This window comes from Musa acuminata, chromosome BXJ3-6 (assembly GCF_036884655.1).
Source record: "Musa acuminata AAA Group cultivar baxijiao chromosome BXJ3-6, Cavendish_Baxijiao_AAA, whole genome shotgun sequence".
NCBI classification, from domain to species: Eukaryota; Viridiplantae; Streptophyta; class Magnoliopsida; order Zingiberales; family Musaceae; genus Musa; species Musa acuminata.
The window spans coordinates 41,214,048-41,233,580 of NC_088354.1; the positions used below are offsets into that span (position 1 = coordinate 41,214,048).

The 19,533-nt window shown below is 36.7% G+C and overlaps 2 protein-coding genes and 1 long non-coding RNA gene across 4 annotated transcripts; 1 reads left to right on the forward strand and 2 right to left on the reverse strand.

Moving 5' to 3' along the window:
• On the reverse strand, positions 1-7,665 carry LOC135641171 (selenium-binding protein 1-like). Its single transcript, XM_065156285.1, has 7 exons — positions 7,328-7,665; positions 5,403-5,598; positions 2,762-2,989; positions 1,438-1,669; positions 1,250-1,357; positions 881-1,153; positions 1-423 (listed from the first exon to the last, which is right to left on the reverse strand). The coding sequence occupies exons 1-7, from the start codon at positions 7,446-7,448 to the stop codon at positions 139-141; spliced, it is 1,443 nt and encodes a 480-aa protein (XP_065012357.1). The 5' UTR covers positions 7,449-7,665; the 3' UTR covers positions 1-138.
• Positions 7,666-10,592: 2,927 nt separating this feature from the next.
• On the reverse strand, positions 10,593-15,344 carry LOC103989986 (rac-like GTP-binding protein 3). Of its 2 annotated transcripts, none has more exons than XM_065153447.1 (8): positions 14,992-15,278; positions 14,784-14,871; positions 14,606-14,715; positions 14,448-14,511; positions 12,508-12,572; positions 12,360-12,425; positions 12,035-12,138; positions 10,593-10,614 (listed from the first exon to the last, which is right to left on the reverse strand). In XM_065153447.1, exons 1-8 carry the CDS (start codon positions 15,094-15,096, stop codon positions 10,608-10,610), a joined length of 609 nt encoding a protein of 202 aa, XP_065009519.1. In that variant the 5' UTR covers positions 15,097-15,278; the 3' UTR covers positions 10,593-10,607. The 2 variants fall into 2 exon arrangements, with proteins under 2 accessions (XP_065009519.1, XP_009407248.1); XM_009408973.3 differs by lacking the exon at positions 10,593-10,614 and adding an exon at positions 11,540-11,856 and having other exon boundaries at positions 14,992-15,344.
• Positions 13,999-15,163, forward strand: LOC135639612 (uncharacterized). The gene is made up of 2 exons (XR_010496996.1): positions 13,999-14,213; positions 14,337-15,163. It is a non-coding gene; the product is annotated as an uncharacterized LOC135639612 (long non-coding RNA).
• Positions 15,345-19,533: the final 4,189 nt, after the last annotated feature.

The following is a 19,533-nucleotide window of genomic DNA, read 5'->3' on the forward strand; positions in this document are numbered from 1 at the left end:
AGAAGCTAATAGTGAGAATCCTTTCTCGTAATCGCCTGAACACCAAGTACAGAAATCACATAGTACATTAACCTTGTTCCATAAAGATGTCGTAAATTGCTACAGTGATAACCGAGTTCTACTCCGAAGCTGCTTCATCTATATCCAAATATCGGAAGTGCAGTCTCCACCAGGATACCTCATCTCATGTGCCAGTGCAGGTCCATCAGGCTCTGTCCCAAAGTCAACAAAGAAGTTTGGATTTATGGTCAACCCACCTTGCTCGGTGTTCACATCAATCTGCAACATGTGAGATCCCTTCTTCACGAGATCTGGGCCATAAAATTGTTGATCCCACACACTAAAGAGTGAGTTTGTCACGTACAGCCGCTTCCCATCCAAGCTCAGTTGAATCATCTGCGGTCCTCCTCTAAGTCGATTTCCCTGATAAAAGAGTAGTTGTCAATGTGACAAGCTCTAACCTTTACAGTCCTATACGGCAAAAGTATGGTTCTCGAGGTGAAACTATAGTTCTTCGAATATTAAATCGTACAGTTGATGCAATTCCCACCAAAGAAAACTTACAACACAAACAAGTTGTCAGTTCTATTTTTTACAGCTTGTCATGCTTCTTTTAGTCTTTGAATTAACAGAAGCATATACTAAGATAAGAATTGGTTCCAATTTTCCCATGTTACCAGTTCATTTTAAAATGCCCACTCATAGGCAACAAAGGAATCTCAAAAACCTCTATAAGCATGTACTTCATGCCTATTTCTAATCAAAGAAATGAAGACTCAAAACTAGTAATTCAAAATGAACACATGATGCATGCAGAATAATGGTATAAATGTTAAATATGGAACTAGAATGTAAATAGACACGGATAGAAGGTACTCACCTTAATCACAGGTACACTAAATTGTGACTCCACCCCATCCTCTGACACACAGACTACGTCACTTCCCTTCTGAAGGAGACCTCCAACCCATATTTGTCCTGTCAGCACCGGCTTTGAAGGATCTTCAATGTTATACTGTCTAACATCTCCATGAAGCCAGTTGACAAAATAGAGGTACCGATCATCAAGAGAGATGAGAAAGTCTGTGATCAACCCTGGCATTTCGGGTAGAATCCAGTTTCGCACCTTCAGTGGAGTTACAGATATGGCAACCTTAAAAAGCAGATATTAGATTTCTTAGTACTTGGTATCCCATCGAAAAGCAGGCAGAATCGCAAAAAAGCTAGAAAAGCAAATGGCAAAACAAACCTCATGGTTCCAGAGACCATCTGTGGTCTTGAAAAATCTCACCATGTTGCTGGACAAAGCACAGCCAACAAAGCCAGTGTCTTTAGATGGGTCATGCAGAAATCGTGTCTGCCAAGAATAGCAATTTTTTTCAGAATGTGAATATATTGGAGTTTCTTATATTGAGAAAGAACAACACAAACACAGACTTCTAAGGGTAAGAGCCCTGCATTTCCAAGATCCAATGTCTGCTTTAGTTCACCATCTGGCCAGCTATAAACATACAAGTGTCTTCCATATAATCCGTCTGAAACATGTTGTAGGTTGAAACCCTTTGAAAAAGCTGCAGGAGCTCCCCATGATGAGCTGATCATGGTCTTGTGACGTGGTTGGTACCAAAAATCATAGCCAAACAAAGGACTATGACCTGGTTTTTCCCACCTGTATGGATTGCATTAGACAACAAGGTCAAACATTATTGGCAGCAAGGAAGTGAAGTGAAACAAATCGATAGAAATGAATATGAACGTTCATCAGAATGATCACCATAAGTGATTGTCCAAGCTCATTTGAATGCTTAATCTCAATTCCAGTGCACTTTGATATATTCATCACATGCATAAACCAGACAACACAGGTATAATGATGAAAGAAGCACCAAAAACCGATTTGGATAATTCCTTATTTGCGTGACAAAATCAAAATACTTTAGGACCTTTAGTTCGCTTATTGCAGCAAGGACCTGCTTATCATGTTACTGCTTTTGACAGTTTCCAATATAAACCAAATTTCTTTTTAGTTTTCATGACAACATTCTGTTAAATTAAACAAAAGATGCTTTTGAACTTCACAATAACATTCTCCAACACCCCTCATACAGTTAGAACTTACCATTGAAGCGTCTTCTACAAAATCAGAAGAACCCAGGTGATCAGGATTCATTTTCTGTGATACTAATTCTTACGAGAGCGATTTATTGGTTATTCCGTTCTGTTCTGTGCTCAACCAATAGGCAAGATGGACGCCCAATCACAAAATCATGAATTTCAAATTCAAGCAGACATCAGCCTTTTTTCATTAAGATTCTCAAGATTCTACCTTTAGGGGATTGCCAATTTAATCAAGAACAGTTTTCTATTGTTTGGGGAGTTTATCATATACAATGTAAATCATATACAATGCAAGCCAATCAGAGTAAGGGTTGGCTCATGGCCACCTGAATAATCAATGCTTTATCAATGCATATTTCCTCAGATGGAAGGATAAAACATTCTAAAGCATAAAGTGTATTTGAAAAATCCTTATAATGATTTTTCAGATCAAATTCTGAGGAAAAGACTTACCAAGTAACCAAAAACATCACCAATTTTGTTACTATAAAATGGGATAAAGAAAAGGACATCAGTGGCTTTATGATGGTTAAAACCAAGAAAAAAATGTACTAAACAAACTAAGTCTAGATATTATCAAAACGTACTAAGGTAGATGCCTAGATTTCAAGTTACAAATTAAAGAGAACAGTGAACACCACACCTTCCTTTCACATTGAAATCTGAATCAAGAAGCAGGAAGCCACTCCCCGTTGCATTTCCTTCTTTATCTCCAAGGCAAGAGACCATTATATTACCAGACGCAAGGCAATGAGAGGTATGAGGATATGCTAGCCCAGTCTTTTGCAGAATATCTGTGGGCTCAACAACCTTATGCAATGATGGAGCTCTTGGAATTTTTGCAGTGTCAACAACATATATGCGACTGGATCTGAAAAACACAAAAATGATTAGGCCCATTGATAAAAAATATATGAATGGTAGATAATATGGCAGGTAGCTTAGGAGTGCTATTCGGTGTAGTTCCGAACCAGCCATCACAGGAAGGACTCATATATGTATATGTATATACATACATACATACATACATACATATATATATATATATATATATATATATATATATATATATATATATATAATCTCTCGACTTTAGGAGTTATAAAATAAAATAAACAACTTTAGGAAATAGCACAAGAAACACCAATGTTGGCAGTATTGACTAGTATTTATAATCTTGAACCTTAAGGCAGAACCACATGGGAAATAGATCAAACCAAACAATCCTTTGCAATTGAAAACCAGATGTGATAACTAGAACACAAGTTGACTTTCAATCAACTATTACTTGGTCCTCTATCTCCAAGCATATGAAGGAGCCTCCTCAATCCCCTTTCTTTTAACATCAAACAGCCATTTGCTGATGACCTTGACTCTTGATAGTCACTTGAAGAATAGGTGCCAGAAAACACCAATTGCATGCCAAAATATATTATTTTTCTACTCTCTCTTAGCACTTGAGTTGCTACCTCTAAGCACTTAAACTGTTCCTAGAGCTAAGCACTTAAGCAAATACCAAGTCATGCCAAAGTAGAGGTGGCAGAAAGCAAAACCTCAAGTCAATAGAAAATTGAAGAACCGATACCACTAAGCACTTCAAACTTTTTCTAGAGTCTCTTAGGTAAATTTATCTTAAGTATACCAATCAATACATATAACAATTAGACTCTTTTTATTGGTGTTACATCAGATTCTTGTTGTCTGAGCTGGATAGGTAAGTCAGATACAATTGACGTTCATTCCAAAGCTATCTCAAGTCCTACTCGTAGTTCACCGAGGCGTGACCCTACAAGATTAAGTCAAGGGCGTTCCCAACAAATACCCCTCTGACGATCAAATCAGTTTTAGAAGTCAAAGAGTTGAGGACTAGTCGGACTAGTTGGTGAGATTGAGCAAGAGAATATGTGGAATGCGTACCTCGAGGTCCCTTTTATATGTGGTTCGGGAATGGTTATGTTCGAGATCATCGATTGTAAGAGGAGTTCATGTGACGTTTTAGGCAAGAGTGTGGTGTGATGTTTGCTGCTTCTGAAGCCCACGTCGTCTGATTGCACCTATCAAAGGGTCAGATGGTTAGACGTTTGACCACATACGACCCGTTATGACCATGCATCTTCGGATCCGACTGCCACTTGTCAACCAGATTTGACTAACATGTTGCTAGGACGATCGATCCGTTGGCCACATGTTGTCACATTTTAGCGTGCTCACACCGATAACGACAAATGCTGACTTCTCATATGACGCTAGAAAGAGCACCCACGAGGCCTCAGCTCTCCTATTGGGAGGCACTAATAAGCATATTTAGTCCCACATCAATTAAGAAGTAAGGTAACCAAGGCCTTACAAGCCCTCCACATCACCCTATACTCACCCCAAAAGGGCAAAATCGTGCGGGCTCACCCAAAGCGAACAATTCCACACGAGCCCTTATGCTCATGCTGATGATGACAAATACTGACTTATTATATAGCATTGGAAGGAGGGCCCGTGAGGCCTCGACTCCCCTGCTAGGGGGCATAGATAAGCACATTTATTCCCTCAGAGGCCACAAAAATGGGCTCAATTGTAGGCTCACCCAAAGCGGATAATTCCTCGCGAACTCTCGTGCTCACGCCGATGACAACAATTGTTGACTTATCAATTGGCAAAAACACCACTTTCATTGACAATGATAATCAAATCAAAGTTTTATTATGAAAGGAAACTTTCATAATCTTCTTCAAGAGACCTGTTAGTTCTTTACAATTGTATTATTCCTCAGGATCAATATTTACTCGTAAAATACACTTGAAAAGTTGGCAGACCATGTGCCTCCCTAGTTGATCAATGGATTTCCTCGATAACCTAACATAGTTAGCATGAATGAAATAAAAAAGACTACATTTGTGGGTACTAAAGATAGTTTGACAATGAACTTCTATAACTGAAATAGTCAAAGAGACCTATTAGCTCTTTACAATTGTATTAATCCTCAGGATCAATATTTACTCGTAAAATACACTTGAAAATTTGACAGACTTATTAGTTCTTTACCTAAGAATGATTCTCAGTGATGGTTAGCATGAATGAAATAAAACAGACTATATTTGTGGGTACTAAAAATAGTTTGACAATGAACTTCTATAACTGAAATAGTCAAAGAATAGCTTAGAATATCGTTTAAGCTGGTCACCATTTATGTATAATCTAACAAATAATTATCTTCTTTGCAGGAACACATCAAAGTAAGACATGTAAAAGTAGCAATAATATAAAACAAGCAAAACACAACAGAGGCTTACAGCAATGAAGGCAAAATCAAGAATTGCCGAACTACTGAAGGGTCACCATGACAAGAACTGCAGGCGTTCCAACCAGAATGATGCAGTTCATCACCAATATTGGGCACGGGAAGCCTGTGAATTACTTTGGAATATGTTGGGGAGTTAGGATCAACATCCACTGTCGCCAAGTAGTCCGGTTTTTCTATTCCAGTGCCTGTGTAGTTGAAGAGAATATCTTTGTTGTAAAATCCATTGACTAAAGACATTTTATTTAAGACAGCATAAAATTTATCGGTCGTGGAAAAGGCTGATTCTTCTAATTAGAACTATAATTGGACACAAGAGTGAATAGCGCAAACACAGGAAAAAATTATTAGCACTCTAGCAAAGCTTATTAAACAAATATTTTAATGCTGAAGTCCAGAACTAAAAGTAGTAGAAAATATAAACACGAATAGACCACAATAGGTTCTTCTTAATTAGGAAAAGAAAACTATAAAGAGTTAACTATGAATCATACAGTCGATAAAAGAAAATTCATCTTAATATATCATGTATAACTTCTTCAAGTATCACTTTGTTAATGATCCTCAGTATAAAGGGAAATGCTTAAGAAAGGAGACAAAGTTTCCTTAGGAGTAAGCTCATATCCAATTAATTCAAAATTTGCTTCTTCTACAATAAGTTCAACCGAGGGTGTTACATTAGTTTATGCTTTGCAAGAACAAATACAATGTGATTCTCAATTCAATATTTTTTCATAATGATAGAATTAGATTTCTTCCTCGTCTCATCAAATTGGCCGGTTGGGCTTGATTTGATGACTTTTGGTGTTATGCATCTAGTTATGCTATAAATAACCATGCATGCTTACCAAGTTCAAAAGGAATGAACTAGAAAACCTGCAAGATTCCGCTAAAGCGACAATGGAGATCAAGCATTAAACAACCATGAAATAAAACCCCATAAACTCCCAAAAACTAAGAACAAAAAACAAAAACAAGAACTTACGAATGCCAATTTTGAAAGATTATTCTTTTAAACCCCAGAAATCCCTGTTCCGAGTATGTATTTCACACAAGATTATAAATACAAGAAAGAAGTCAAAATCTCCTGATATGTTGGAAAACGTTGATGATGCCCTTAAGAAAAGGGAATACATATCATGAGGACTGCACTCCTGAACAGTCAAAGAAGGAGCCAAATCTCAATCAAACCTCTGACAGCTAGAGAAGTTACATCAATGATCAATAAGCAAGGTGGCTTTTGATGGCCCTGAACACCTGACGTCATGCATGAATAACAGAATCAGGTGCCAAATCAAAAGTGCATAGTTACTAAAAATGTCATCACCTATTCCTTCTCATTTATGACAAAAGTAAGACCTTTTATTTTCGAACCAACAATATAATTCATTTTGTTTGTTGGTGAGAAACTTTTGAATATTGGACAGTTAAGAAAAAAAATATATACAAAAAATTTATGTTGTTGGATGTATAGAGTTACTAGAACAGAGAAAAAAAAATACTTTTATTCATGATCAAGTAAGTATCGCTTCAACTGAGGATAGAGGATAAGATGAGATACTCATAGTTTAAGATTTCTAGATGCGGTATTGGTACGAGGAAAGGTAGAGGAAGATCTAAAAATATTTTAATAAAATTATAAATAAAAATTTAAGTAGGTTAGACTTACGAATTTGTTTTTGTTAGTGATATTGTTGTGAGGAACTTCTCGTCTCGATTGAAACAAAAAGAAAAGAAGAGACGACTGAATCCGCAAGGATTAATAACAAGGAATATGCATATGAAGATTCCTCGTCTAAACACATGGAGAGCAAAAACGTAACAGCCTACTGAGAAAACACATCAGAATCAAAACCAGTAACTCCCCCAAGCTCAAAAATCGCTCAGAGAAACAACCAAAAGGCTCGATCTTTTTACCATTATAGACACAGGTAACGTAGATCAAGGCCTCCCGCGGCCCCGACATGGCTTCGAGGGGGGACGCATAGCCCGGGCGAGTGTCGGCGCAACAACCCTGAACCTTCGCAGCACCAGCCATCGCGGTGTTCTCAGGTCGCGACCAAGCCGGGGACCCTCCGGATCGAAGCCTCAACTTACGATGCCTCTTCGAACACCTTGATTCCGATCAAAGTACCCGAGGAAAGATCGGCACGGACCCCAAAATGGGAGCGAGGTCTCAGATGCAGCGGGTCGCACACCGTTCCAGCTACAGTGGGGTAGTGACCCTGAGGCAAGCACGTGTCACGGCGGGATCACCGGTTTCTTATCCGAGGGATGCCGTGTCGTCTCCGGATCGAATTGTGGCCACAACAAGAAAACGATGGAAGATTTATCCTCTGCCTAAAGGTATGCTGAGGTTTATTTTGGTAAGAGACACTGCTAATATATAATTATGGTTTTTTCGGATATTATATGTATTTTTTTTTACTGTTGCCATGTTTGAAAATAGCATATTTGTCATCATAAAATTTGAAGTAAACTACGTATGTAAATATTAAATTAATATCCATAAAAAAAAATAAAGGTTAACAAACATTAAACTATTTTAGTTAGAAAAATATAAAAATATTTTAAATGTTGTTTTTTAATATTCTCAATGAAGATTAGAGTTTCGATGGCATCTTATTTTATTTTATTTTTATCATTATCGCTTTATCTAAACATTTAAGTACTAGTAGACAATGGCAACCTAAGGATGAACTTTCAGCACCGTCTTGTTCTTGGTAGAATTTGCTATCATCCATTGGACTTTAGTGTTGTAGTCAACGCTGTTGCTTTCATGACTGACTTGTCAAAGCACACCAACTCACTCTACGATGTTCTTTGGCAAAGGGGTTTCCGCCCATATATGGTGACCACCGTCAATCCAAGTTGATATGATCGTTCGATCATCGGATCATTACTGCATATAATCGAATGAGGTTGCAAGCTAAAATCTCTACAAAACAAACCGGATAAATATTTTCCTTCTCCTTATCGGAAGTAAAAGAAAACGCTACCATAAACATTTAAAACTCCTCACCCTTCTTTTGGTTAATGTTTGACTAATTAGAAAAAAAAATTTGTTGAGAATAATCAGCTATATACATTATGTTGTGAAATTTAACATCGTGGCAAAGAAGTTGGCACACCTAGGTTCGATCCCAAAGGTGTAAAATTAATAGTGCTAGGATCTTGAAGATGTTGTGATAAAATCAGGTTGGGTCGGGAAGAAGCCTTATCGAACGAGTCGAAGCGGACCTTCGATTCATATGAAAAAAGGTCGACGTTGGGAGAGGGATTCTCGACTCGACCCATCTGAAGTTTAAGTTAGGTCTTTTGTGTTATTTTCTTTTTTCTCCTGTATGTAAAGAAGGGATTGACTTTTATACAGAGACACAAAACAAAATAAGTTTACCTATTGAAATCCCTTGATACTGCATAAGTTGTGTATCTTATGATGGAACCATTTGTTCAGCTTGTTACGATTTAATATATAAGAGTGGCTTATATACACTATGTTTTAAAAAATGTATGGATTATTTTAGACACAAGCAAAATAATAAGGACTTAAGTGGATCATAACCAAAATTATAAGGATTAAAATAATTTTTTTAATTTTAATTATATATATATTATTATATTAATAATTTATTATGAGTTAACGTAAGCAAACTCTAACGTCTATTAACTTTGATGGGAAGAACTTATATGTTACGTTTTTAAATTATAAGGATCATTTTAGATATAAGTAAATTATAAAAACTTAAGTGGTCTATAATTAAAATTATAAAGGTTAAAATTAATCTTAACCCTTCAATAAATAACACGGTGGCTCCGAAGTCGAATATATTTGCACGAAATCGTTCGAACTACACCGCCTAAACCACACCTGCGGTGGGCAGTTGGATATGGCGGGCTCGAGCAACGGGCTCAAATTAGCCCATCATTAATATGGGCCCTAAACATGGGGCAGTAAGGAGAACAAGGTCCAAAATCCCACCGGTAAGTTCACCTTTAAAAACTGGAAGCTGAAATGCCTTGATGGGAAACAGAATATTCTTGTCGCAGAACTTAACTTCACCTCCGGTGGCCCGAATCTGGTCTTTTTAGAGAAGAGAGAACGGGCCGCAAATTGCGAAGCCCATTACATACGCCCTAACGGATCCAGACCCGGTAAGATATCCACGCCTGTTAACTGTTTAGGCCCGTTAAAATTAGGCCTAAGTTGCGGTAGTCCATTAATAGAAGCAACGGGGTGAGCTTACCGTACCCCGTCTCACCGTAAGTGGCTTCAAAAAAATTTCAATCGGCGGTAAATAGATCGGTGACCAGAATCCACCCGCGCGTCTGAGATCCGAACACTCACCGGTGCGCTTACCACCTCCCAGTCAGTTATATATTGCCTTGGAATATTTTATTTTGGTAACAAAATGGCTCGAGTCCCACTATGTTGTTGTCACTGCAGGTGAGCAGAATCCATCCACCGGTGCAGAGACTCGCCGGTCAACTAATCTCGATTGTTGCCCGGTCAAATTACTTGAGTGCGATTCCTCATCCTAATCGGCAATTCAGCAAACACTTCAAATGCATTCTTCTCCTCTATCGTTGATTGCCCCGAGAGACTTTCCAACAGTCCATAACACGACCGATCAGTACAGCTCAAGCAGTGAGGCGTACAGAGCAAAAGCATCTCGTCAGCTGCTGCTGGCTAACAAGCTCATGGCCAACGTTGCAAGTTAAGCCGTGGGGGAGTGCTGCAGTCGCAGGGGACAGCGCTGGAATCCGTAATGAGCAAACACATCACAAGCACATGGCGTGGCCACAAACTTACAGACACTTGAAACTTTGTTGACAGAAGGTTTATGCATCTGCCTCAGGTAACCTCCACTATTTCTTGTTTCCAAGTCGGGAATCCTATGAAGGAGTCGGCTACAGACCAGCTTTGAGTTAATAGAAAGAGTACTTGTGTTCCAAGTGAGGGATCTATATGTAGCATGAATTCATCGCACAGCATTGACGGGAGTTGATGAAGGCTCAAATGTGCTGCAAAGATGTCTGTTATCTAGTAATCTTTGCTTTGAAGTTTTTTTCTCTGCCTACTTCTCCATTGAACAGATTGAGATAAAGGTCTTCTGTTTAATCATCATAAGCACCACTTAAGTCTGATAACCATGGTCTTATCTTTATTCTACCTTTCTTCATTTGGTCCCTGCCATCATGATCTGCAATTGCAAAAGACACTTTGATGACTGGGGGGAAGAGGGAGGGACCAGCAAAGTGGTCATGATACATATGATCTCATGGAGGAGAAGGTTTCCAAAAGCAATTCAACTAAAGCAACATAAAATCTAGTTAAATTACTTCAGTGAGATGCCTCAGATGAAGTCATTTTTCTTCTGGTACAACAATTTGTGTATGATTCTTTTTTCATGCATGAAGCTACAATCTATTTTCTTGAATAAAGGATAGTTATCAATGTCAATGATTTTGATTGCAGAGATCCAATGGTTTCTGAGCTACTGCTTGAAAGAAAATTCATTGTTGGCAAGGAGAGAATTCAAAGTCAGATGACAATTCTTCCTGTAATTAGAAGCCTAATAACTGGAACAAGCTTGGCATTATTAGCTTGACTCAACAGGTAAGCACAAAACATTTGTGCTATTAAGTAGTATAGGATGCTCTATCTGTGGTATCTGTGTAAGACATATTATTCTTACAGTTTTTTTGGATTAAAGTGCAATGAGTACAATAAGTTCCTTTCATGATCATGTAAATTTGAGCTGAGCATTTGCTCATGCATTACTTAATCGAGACATACTATTCATTGCTCGACTTTTCTCAATTGCTACTCAACATTATATGGTGGTCATATCCATTAGCTCCAGAAAGCATAGCTCAAGTAGAAATCAAAATTGTATTCTGATACTGATTCACAATTATATAGCAGAGAAGAAAACTTAAGGTAGTATCCTTTCAAGATGATTGATGTATCAGTTATGTTGAGCTAAATCAAAAATAAAACTGAAGATTCTCACCTTCCTTCAAATTATAGATAAATATCCTTGAGAGTTCCACAGCAATTTCTCTTAGCAAGATATAAAGAAGTAAACAGCAAGGAAGTTGCAATTATTCCATCAGACACTAAACTTAGGAAGTCTTTTTATGTTATTAACTTTTCCTTTACATATCAAATACAGCGCAACTATTGGAAAATGACCCAGTTACATCATGTGCTCGTATCCACAGAAAAACCAACTATTCTGTTCTTGCAACATGAACATGCCCATTTTCTTTGGAATGATCAGGTGCACAGTTACAGATTAGAAGAACTTCAGCATCATCAAACTTTATCTGATTCATCGTTAATCTTCATATATTAGGATATAAATGCAAGAGAGATTCAACCTAAATCTACTAACTACTGAGAGCACTTTCACTTAAGCTTCCTTCCGCGTAGGAAATTCCTGCAGTAGCAACACAGCTTGTTTCGATGTGAGTCTTTGTACAGAAAATGGAAGTTATTATTTACTCCTTTAGCATTATTATGAACTTATAGAACCTAGCAACCATATCAGCGACTACATTAAGTGTAACAAATGAAAACATGATGAGACCAATACGGTTGAGAGGGGATTTGCTTACAATATCAAACACCCATGTCGTGACTTTTTCTTCTTCTTGTCTTTTCTTTTTGTGGGAGGCTGAATAACGACTTTGATGGCAGCATCAAAAACTGCCTTGACATTCTGCAGAAGGGAAAAGAAGCTTTAAGGCTGTTCTGATTGTAAAAGCATGCTCACAACAAGCATTAAAAGTCTAGGAATCTGATACTGCAGAGACAAGTCAGAGCATAATGAACAAGTCAGGATTACGAAACCAGGTCTGGTTGGTAACTTATAAAATACGTGAAATATCCAATGACTGCAGGAAAAAAAAGAGAATGATGAGAGTAAAATTCAAAGCCTACCTGTTGAGTTTTTGAGCTGCATTCTATGTAATATGCAGCGCCGATCTGCTTACGGAGTTCCTCTCCCTGGCATCAAGAAGCATGGATCAAAAGCTGCAATTATCATTGCTTGAAACACAATGAACTCACACTCAAGTGGATATAGTACCTGTGCAGTAGTAACAGGCACCACACCAGGATGATCTGCCAAATAGTACTTATCTTCACGAAGATCTGCAGATTATTGTAATGAATACCATGATGAAACAAGATACCATAGTTGAAAATGGCATTTTGATAGAGGAATGTCATATGAAATTATGGAACCACTTGTAGTGATTATATCATTGGCATCATTGAACATTGATATCTTTGATTTTAGTTTTTGGTTTGAGATATAATTTTTGCTTTTTTTTTTGGCATTTTGAGGTGAGAAATGAGAAGGCATATACAGACAGTAAAACTAATTATCTTTAGAACATGGATTATATCTCTCCAATGATAAAGCCTACAGTGGAAACCTTCTCGACTTCTTCCTTGATCCCCTTCCTACACTCAATTCTCCTAAGCATATCCCTTTTCATCTTGATTTCTTTCCTTACATTTTCCTGTCTTAAAACTGTCATGCATTTTTGGTTAATTTTACATCATATGGATGATCATTGGTTAAACACTTTAAGTCATTGGACAAACTAGAAACATAGGAATTCAGACACTTAAATGGTATAAAGACCAGTGTCATGAATCATGACTCTGCTAAAGTAGCTCATCATGAAGAAAGAATAATGTAACTATAAGTGGTTTTTAAGTCACTAGTGACTTGTTTCTCTTGCTGCCTGAACATTTTGTCATACTCTAAATTTGGTTTTAGCACTTCATCTGATTGTTGTTCCATGAATGCATGTGCTTAAACTAGTTAAGTTATGGTTCTTACATGACAGCTAAACTGCTACCACTATACCAATGCACTTTCCATGCCTTGTGGACTTTGTGAGGATGGAGTCATTGAAGATGATCTAAACCCTCTCAACACATACCAAATCTAATACAACCCAAAGCCTTTTGCTTATATATTAAGTCAAACAAAAAAATTGGTAGTGGCCAGATCCATACTCAAATTTCTCTATTCCATATGAATGGATATATCAAATATGAAGATGACATAATCGACCATCTTAGGCATAGTTTCTAAACCATACAAAACATATGAAACCTTCTAATTCTGTCAAGAGATTGGAAAACAAGTTCCATCTAGAACTTCTAATTGAAAACAAGTGACAAAAGAATCATCTTGTGAGTAAACTTCTTTTTTCTTCAGCAAAAATTCCAAAGACTAACTTAAGGTGGTAAGTTTCTGGCGATATGGAGTTCATTTACTGATGAACCTGATGGATTCTTTACATTCTCCTAATAGAAAGACAAATGACTCCACATTAATAGACCTTGTGTCTCTTGTTTTGCAGGCAGATCTGAACAAAATTATGCCGGAAGAGTGTTCATAATAAACATGATTCGACAACTATCGAAACTACTAATAGCTATTGTAAGAATCTGATGCTTATTCTGGTGTTCCACATATCTAACTTAGGGAATGTGGAAAGCTTCAGGTGGAAAGTTCCAGCATTATTCAGTTCATTTACTGATAAATCTGATGGATTTTTTATATTCTCCTAACACAGAGACAAATTGACTCCTCGACATTACCTGACCTTGTTGTCTCTTGTTTTGCAGGCAGATCTGAACAAAATTATGATGGAAAAGAGTTCATAGTAAACATGATTCAACAACTATCAAAACAATTAATAGCTGGTGTAAAATCTTAATGCTTACTCTGGCGTTCCATGTACCCAACTTAGGGAATGTGGAAAGTTTAAGGTGAAAAGTTTCCAGCATTACTCAGTTCATTTACTGATGAATCTGATGGATTCTTTATATTCTCCTAATAGAAAGACAAATGACTCCTTGACATGAATTGGCCTTATGTCTCTTGTTTTGCAGGCAGATCTGAACATAATTATGCTGGAAATAGTTCATAGTAAACATCATTCAACAACAAAATCATCACTAGCTGGTATGAGAATCTGAAGCTTATTCTGTTGTTCCACATACCCAACTTAGTCCCAACCAGGACAACAGGAACTCCAGGAGCATAATGATGAAGCTCAGGTATCCACTGAAACCACCAGCAGAAGAAACATAAGATCAACATGCTGAATACTACTGCAAAGGATCAAACAGCACAACAAAGCCATGGCCAATCTTTTCACCTTCTTCAGAACATTCTCATAGCTCGCCCGGCTCACCAACGAGAAAGCCAGCACAAATACATCTGCTCCTCGATAGCTTAATGGCCTCAATCTGTTGTAATCCTCCTGCCCTGTTAAGATTCAAGGCCCATGATGTGAAATCCCAGCCTCCAATGAGATCAGCAATGGGCAGCCTTACCAGCAGTATCCCAGAGGCCCAGATTCACAGTGATCCCTTCTGCAACAACGTTGGCGCTGAAGTTATCGAACACAGTGGGTATGTAATCCTGAACAGAGTAGTTTCCAACGAGCTAAATCAGTGAGAAGAATCAAAAGAATGGTGCCGAAACCCAGTCAGAGGTTGAAGTTGAAAGAAGGGAACGAAGATAACAGTCCCACGGGCTTACAGTTGGGAACTTGTTGCTGGTGTAGCAGATGAGCATGCAGGTCTTCCCAACTGCTCCATCCCCAACAGTGACACACTTGATGAATCTTGAGACTGTTGATGCCATGTTCTTGCCCAAAAACACCAAGGAAGAGAAAGCAAGTAAGAGAGAGAGAGAGAGAGAGAGAAGAAAAGGAGGAGGGGGAGGAGGGGCAGATCACATGATTCTTGCTACCCACAGCTTTTTGGTGTTTTGCTGGCAATAGAGACTGTTCTTGTGGCTCTACATGCACCTCCTATATGTGTGCATCTCATTTCCAATTTAATGAGTGCATCTCTCTCTCTCTCTCTCTCTCTCTATATATATATATATATATATAAGAGAGAGGAAAGAGAATATTAAGGAGTGTGTGACAAGTGGGAGTGTAAACGATAAATAGGGGTGTGAGAGAAGTCAATCGAGTCCTATGGGAGTGTGGTGTGATGGGTGTGCGAATCCAAAGGGTGTGGTGTTCACAGATCTTTGGATTCACAGAAAGGGAAGCCGGGAGATGAAGAGACTTGAGTGGCAGTATTATCCTTAGGATTCCAAATAGCTGGCATTCTTTTGACAGCTTTCTCATAGTAAATGAAATATTTATGTTTTTTCTTTAAGATGTAAAAATTCTTCCCTTGTAGTGTATAATTTGTCTTTCAATCCGATAAATATTTTTTTTATTCCTAAAGTCAGTATCATTGAAGAATTAAAAAATCTTAGTGTAGAAAGATTTTTCTGTACCAAACAAAATTTTAAAATTAGGATTTAATTATCTTATAATTATGCTATATATCTTTATATTTTGGTAAGAAAAATATTTTGATGTTTAGATTTCTCTCTTGCTATTAAGGAATTCTCCTCCTAACAAAGATTTTACGAGATCTATGATTTGATACTTTTTGTATCCACGGATAAAAGTTAATTTTTTTACTATGAGGATGCTCAAGTTGGATCTCAACTTCACTCTAGATTTTTTGCACATCATAAATAATCTATCGCTCTATATTTACTAGAGTGAAATATTGAAAAACTCGATACATAGAATAATTAAACTCTTAAATTCAAAAAGTAATCATCCTAAATTTATATAAAAATATAAAAATATGATACTAGATATATTATCATCTCACTCTAGTAATTCTAAAGAATTTTAGAAAGATTGGATGGAAATTTAATGAGTTATACTTGATTATCGATTTAATCCAAAAATATTCTATTTAAAATTTATTTATTATAAAATTATAAAAATATATTAAATATTTTAAGATCATGTGCTAATAATTTTAGAGAAATTTTGACTTATTTGATGAAAATATTTTAAGGTCATACTCGAATAACACTCGTGTTAATTCAATAAATTTTGATATGATTCGATCATAATCAACGACATTGTCCTCCAATAAATACCTAATTATTTTTTTGATAAATTACCAAGCATATTAGCTTGTTTGCTACTTGGTTCTTTTACAGCTGTATCCTATTTTTCTTTTCTTTTTGTCAAGAGTTTAAGGTTATTTATTTAATGACTTGAGATCCCATCATGGTCAAAGTGTTGGGGATTCAAGATTATGTCCACTTGTCTAATAGATTGCACTTTGCTAAGGACAGGACAATAAAGAATAATTCACCAGAAACTAAAGAAATGGTTTTTCTTATCCTCTATAGCTGGCATTCCATCTAGATTTAGATTCATTCATTGTCTTCCTCTCCTTATGTCTCTCTCACCAAAGAAAGAGAGAGAGAGAGAGAGAGAAGTAGCACCATAGAAAATTAACCCATTTGGCTTCTCAATAAAAAAAGTGTTTCCTCTATTATAACATCATGTAGAAGACCAATCTTGAAGGATTGCAATGTGTTTGTTCATGGCCCAGATTAGTTAACTTAGAAGATAAGGTTGCAAAGTTCAAGAGAGATCATAGAATACTAACCTAAAGAAAGCCTATGGAACTAAGTAGGCTTCATGCTGGAATGATTAGAGAGGAAGCAAATGACTCATTGACAGATAGAAACAGTTTGAAGATGAAGTGATCAAAGGGAAAAGGAGTCTAAATCTTCTATTTCTTAATTGGAAGCCAGGCTGACAATAATTCAAATACTGCCACAACACTGACATCCTTCTAGCCTGAGATCATGCAAGTAGTTCATGGGTGAGACCAGTTGGCCAAACTCTTGTTTTTCCTGGTATCAAAAGCCTCTAATTTGCTTATCCCTCTACCTTAAATTTTAATGATCTGACATGAGTTATTTTATTGAATCTTGTCACATTTAAAGTTTGGAGAAGAGGTATATAGAAGATTAACCCAAAAATCAGGGAGATGTTGGGGGTGAATTGATCCAAATCCTCAAAATGACTTGATTGGAAGCAAATATCTTTCTTGTTTGAAAGGTTCAATATGTTTAATTTTAATTTTAATTATTTATGTAAAACTTATATCTGAAATATTTTTTATGATGTTTAAGTTAGTTTATGCATTAAAAAAAATCAATATGAAATATACTTATACTCGAAGTCCTATTTTGATATTATTTATTTATCCGAATCCTCAAAACGAAGGAAAGCTCTTTCGTGTTTGAAAGGTGAAATATTTTTTTGATGATGTCCCTCTAATGTTTAAGTTAATTTATACATTAAAAAAAATGATATGAAATATATTTATACTATTTATAAGTATTTATTTTGTAACCACATCCAATCATAAAGAATTAAGTGTATTAAGAGAAAAATAAAATTTCTTTAGATGTCATTCTAACATTGACACATCAAGTTAGTATGTCATTTTTTCTAATAGATTGCGTTGAGTCTTTTGGTAGAAAATAATTTTCATATCATTTCTTGTAGATTGGGTGGGTGCTACACTGGACACATGATTCAAATAGTACAACAGTATTTCTATAGAAATGAGATGATGTGTATGCAAAGTCTGTGACTAACATGAACATTACCAGGTTCTCTGTGGATCAAAGATAACAGTACCATGGTCTGCATCCATGGAACATCTGAGTTCTGGCACTTTGGGGATCCACAGAACCTGAGAAATCAATAAAAGGTTTCAATAGATTTCCAGGACAATTTGCCTTGAATCTCCTAGAAGAGCTTAGGTTGAACCTTGCATGAACAGCTAACAGGAAATGACAAAATTGCTAATCATCATCAGAACATGGCTGATTGTGATTGTAGAGCTAACAATATTCATGTTGTTTTGTAGAGTTATCTCCCAAGGATGGATAACCTTACCTACTAATTTTGCTAGAATTATGAGGATTTTTTGGTACATGTAATAATGGAAAACTCTTTTAATACATATTAGAAATAGATATCGATTTGATCCGATCCACTTTTTGAATATTATTATATCACGAGTAAAATCTTTGAAATTGTTGGACGATATTTTGAAATAATTCTTTCCTCGAGTGAGTTATGAGTATCTCTTATAAAATTAATATCAAAGGCATGTGAAACGGGACATCGGTGTGTAAGGCATATAAAATTAAGTAGTTTTTACGTATGTAAGATAATAATTATATCACATATGTCCTTTTTTTTCTCAAAACAAAAAACTCCAAAAAAAATACATACATATAAACATATCAATCAAATCATCAACATATCATGTCGATATCATATTTTATTATATTAAATGAGACCTCTTGGTTTAGATAAAATAATATCAAATAATTACATGAAAAACATTATAGAGGTCGCCAAGTGATTCAATTAAAATCTGCTGTGATTGGACTCATAAAATTATCATTATACTATAAATGACTAAGATTAGTAATGACTAAAATTCTCAGTATATTAACTCGTTGAATTTGACTCACCGAGTTGCATTACACATATCATATAGTTCAGATCACAATGTCGGTCAAATCTAAGTCAAATATGGGTTTAGATTTTGGTCCGATGATCTAATTGGTGATTCGATCTTATTATTACTCAATTAGATTTCATATAACCTCGAATTGGGGTAATCATTGCATTATCACCAAATAATACCTATAAATATTCGATACTTTTCATCGTAAATAATGTTTAGGATGCGAAACAAATACAATTAGATTTTGGACCGGATCGGACTTTGGGAACGTTTCGGGTTGTCGGATCGAATCGTTGCCAATTGGATCCGGGTCTAGCAGGGTCAAATATCCGAATCTAGCGCGTCCATGGCTCTGCGGACGGGAAAGGAGGAGGCGCGAGCGAGCGACGAAGCGATCGAGGGGTTCATCGCCTCATCACCGTCATCGGATCTCTTCGGTTCATGCGTGGAGAAGATGGGCGCCGCTGATGCGGAGATCGAGGAGTTGTTGGACCGGAAGAAGTCGGTCAAGAACCCTCTCGTCCCCGTTGGTACATCTTCCCCCTTTTTATTTCCTTTCTCGAGTCCAAATCCTCCATCTTGTCTTAGCGTCAAAGGATCTGGTTTGAGGGTCGCGTCGATTGTTTCTATTAAAGGATTAACACAAATTGTGGACGATTCATGGTCAAGGACAGGTTCTTTTGGTGGTTTAGTTGGGTATAGCTTTCTT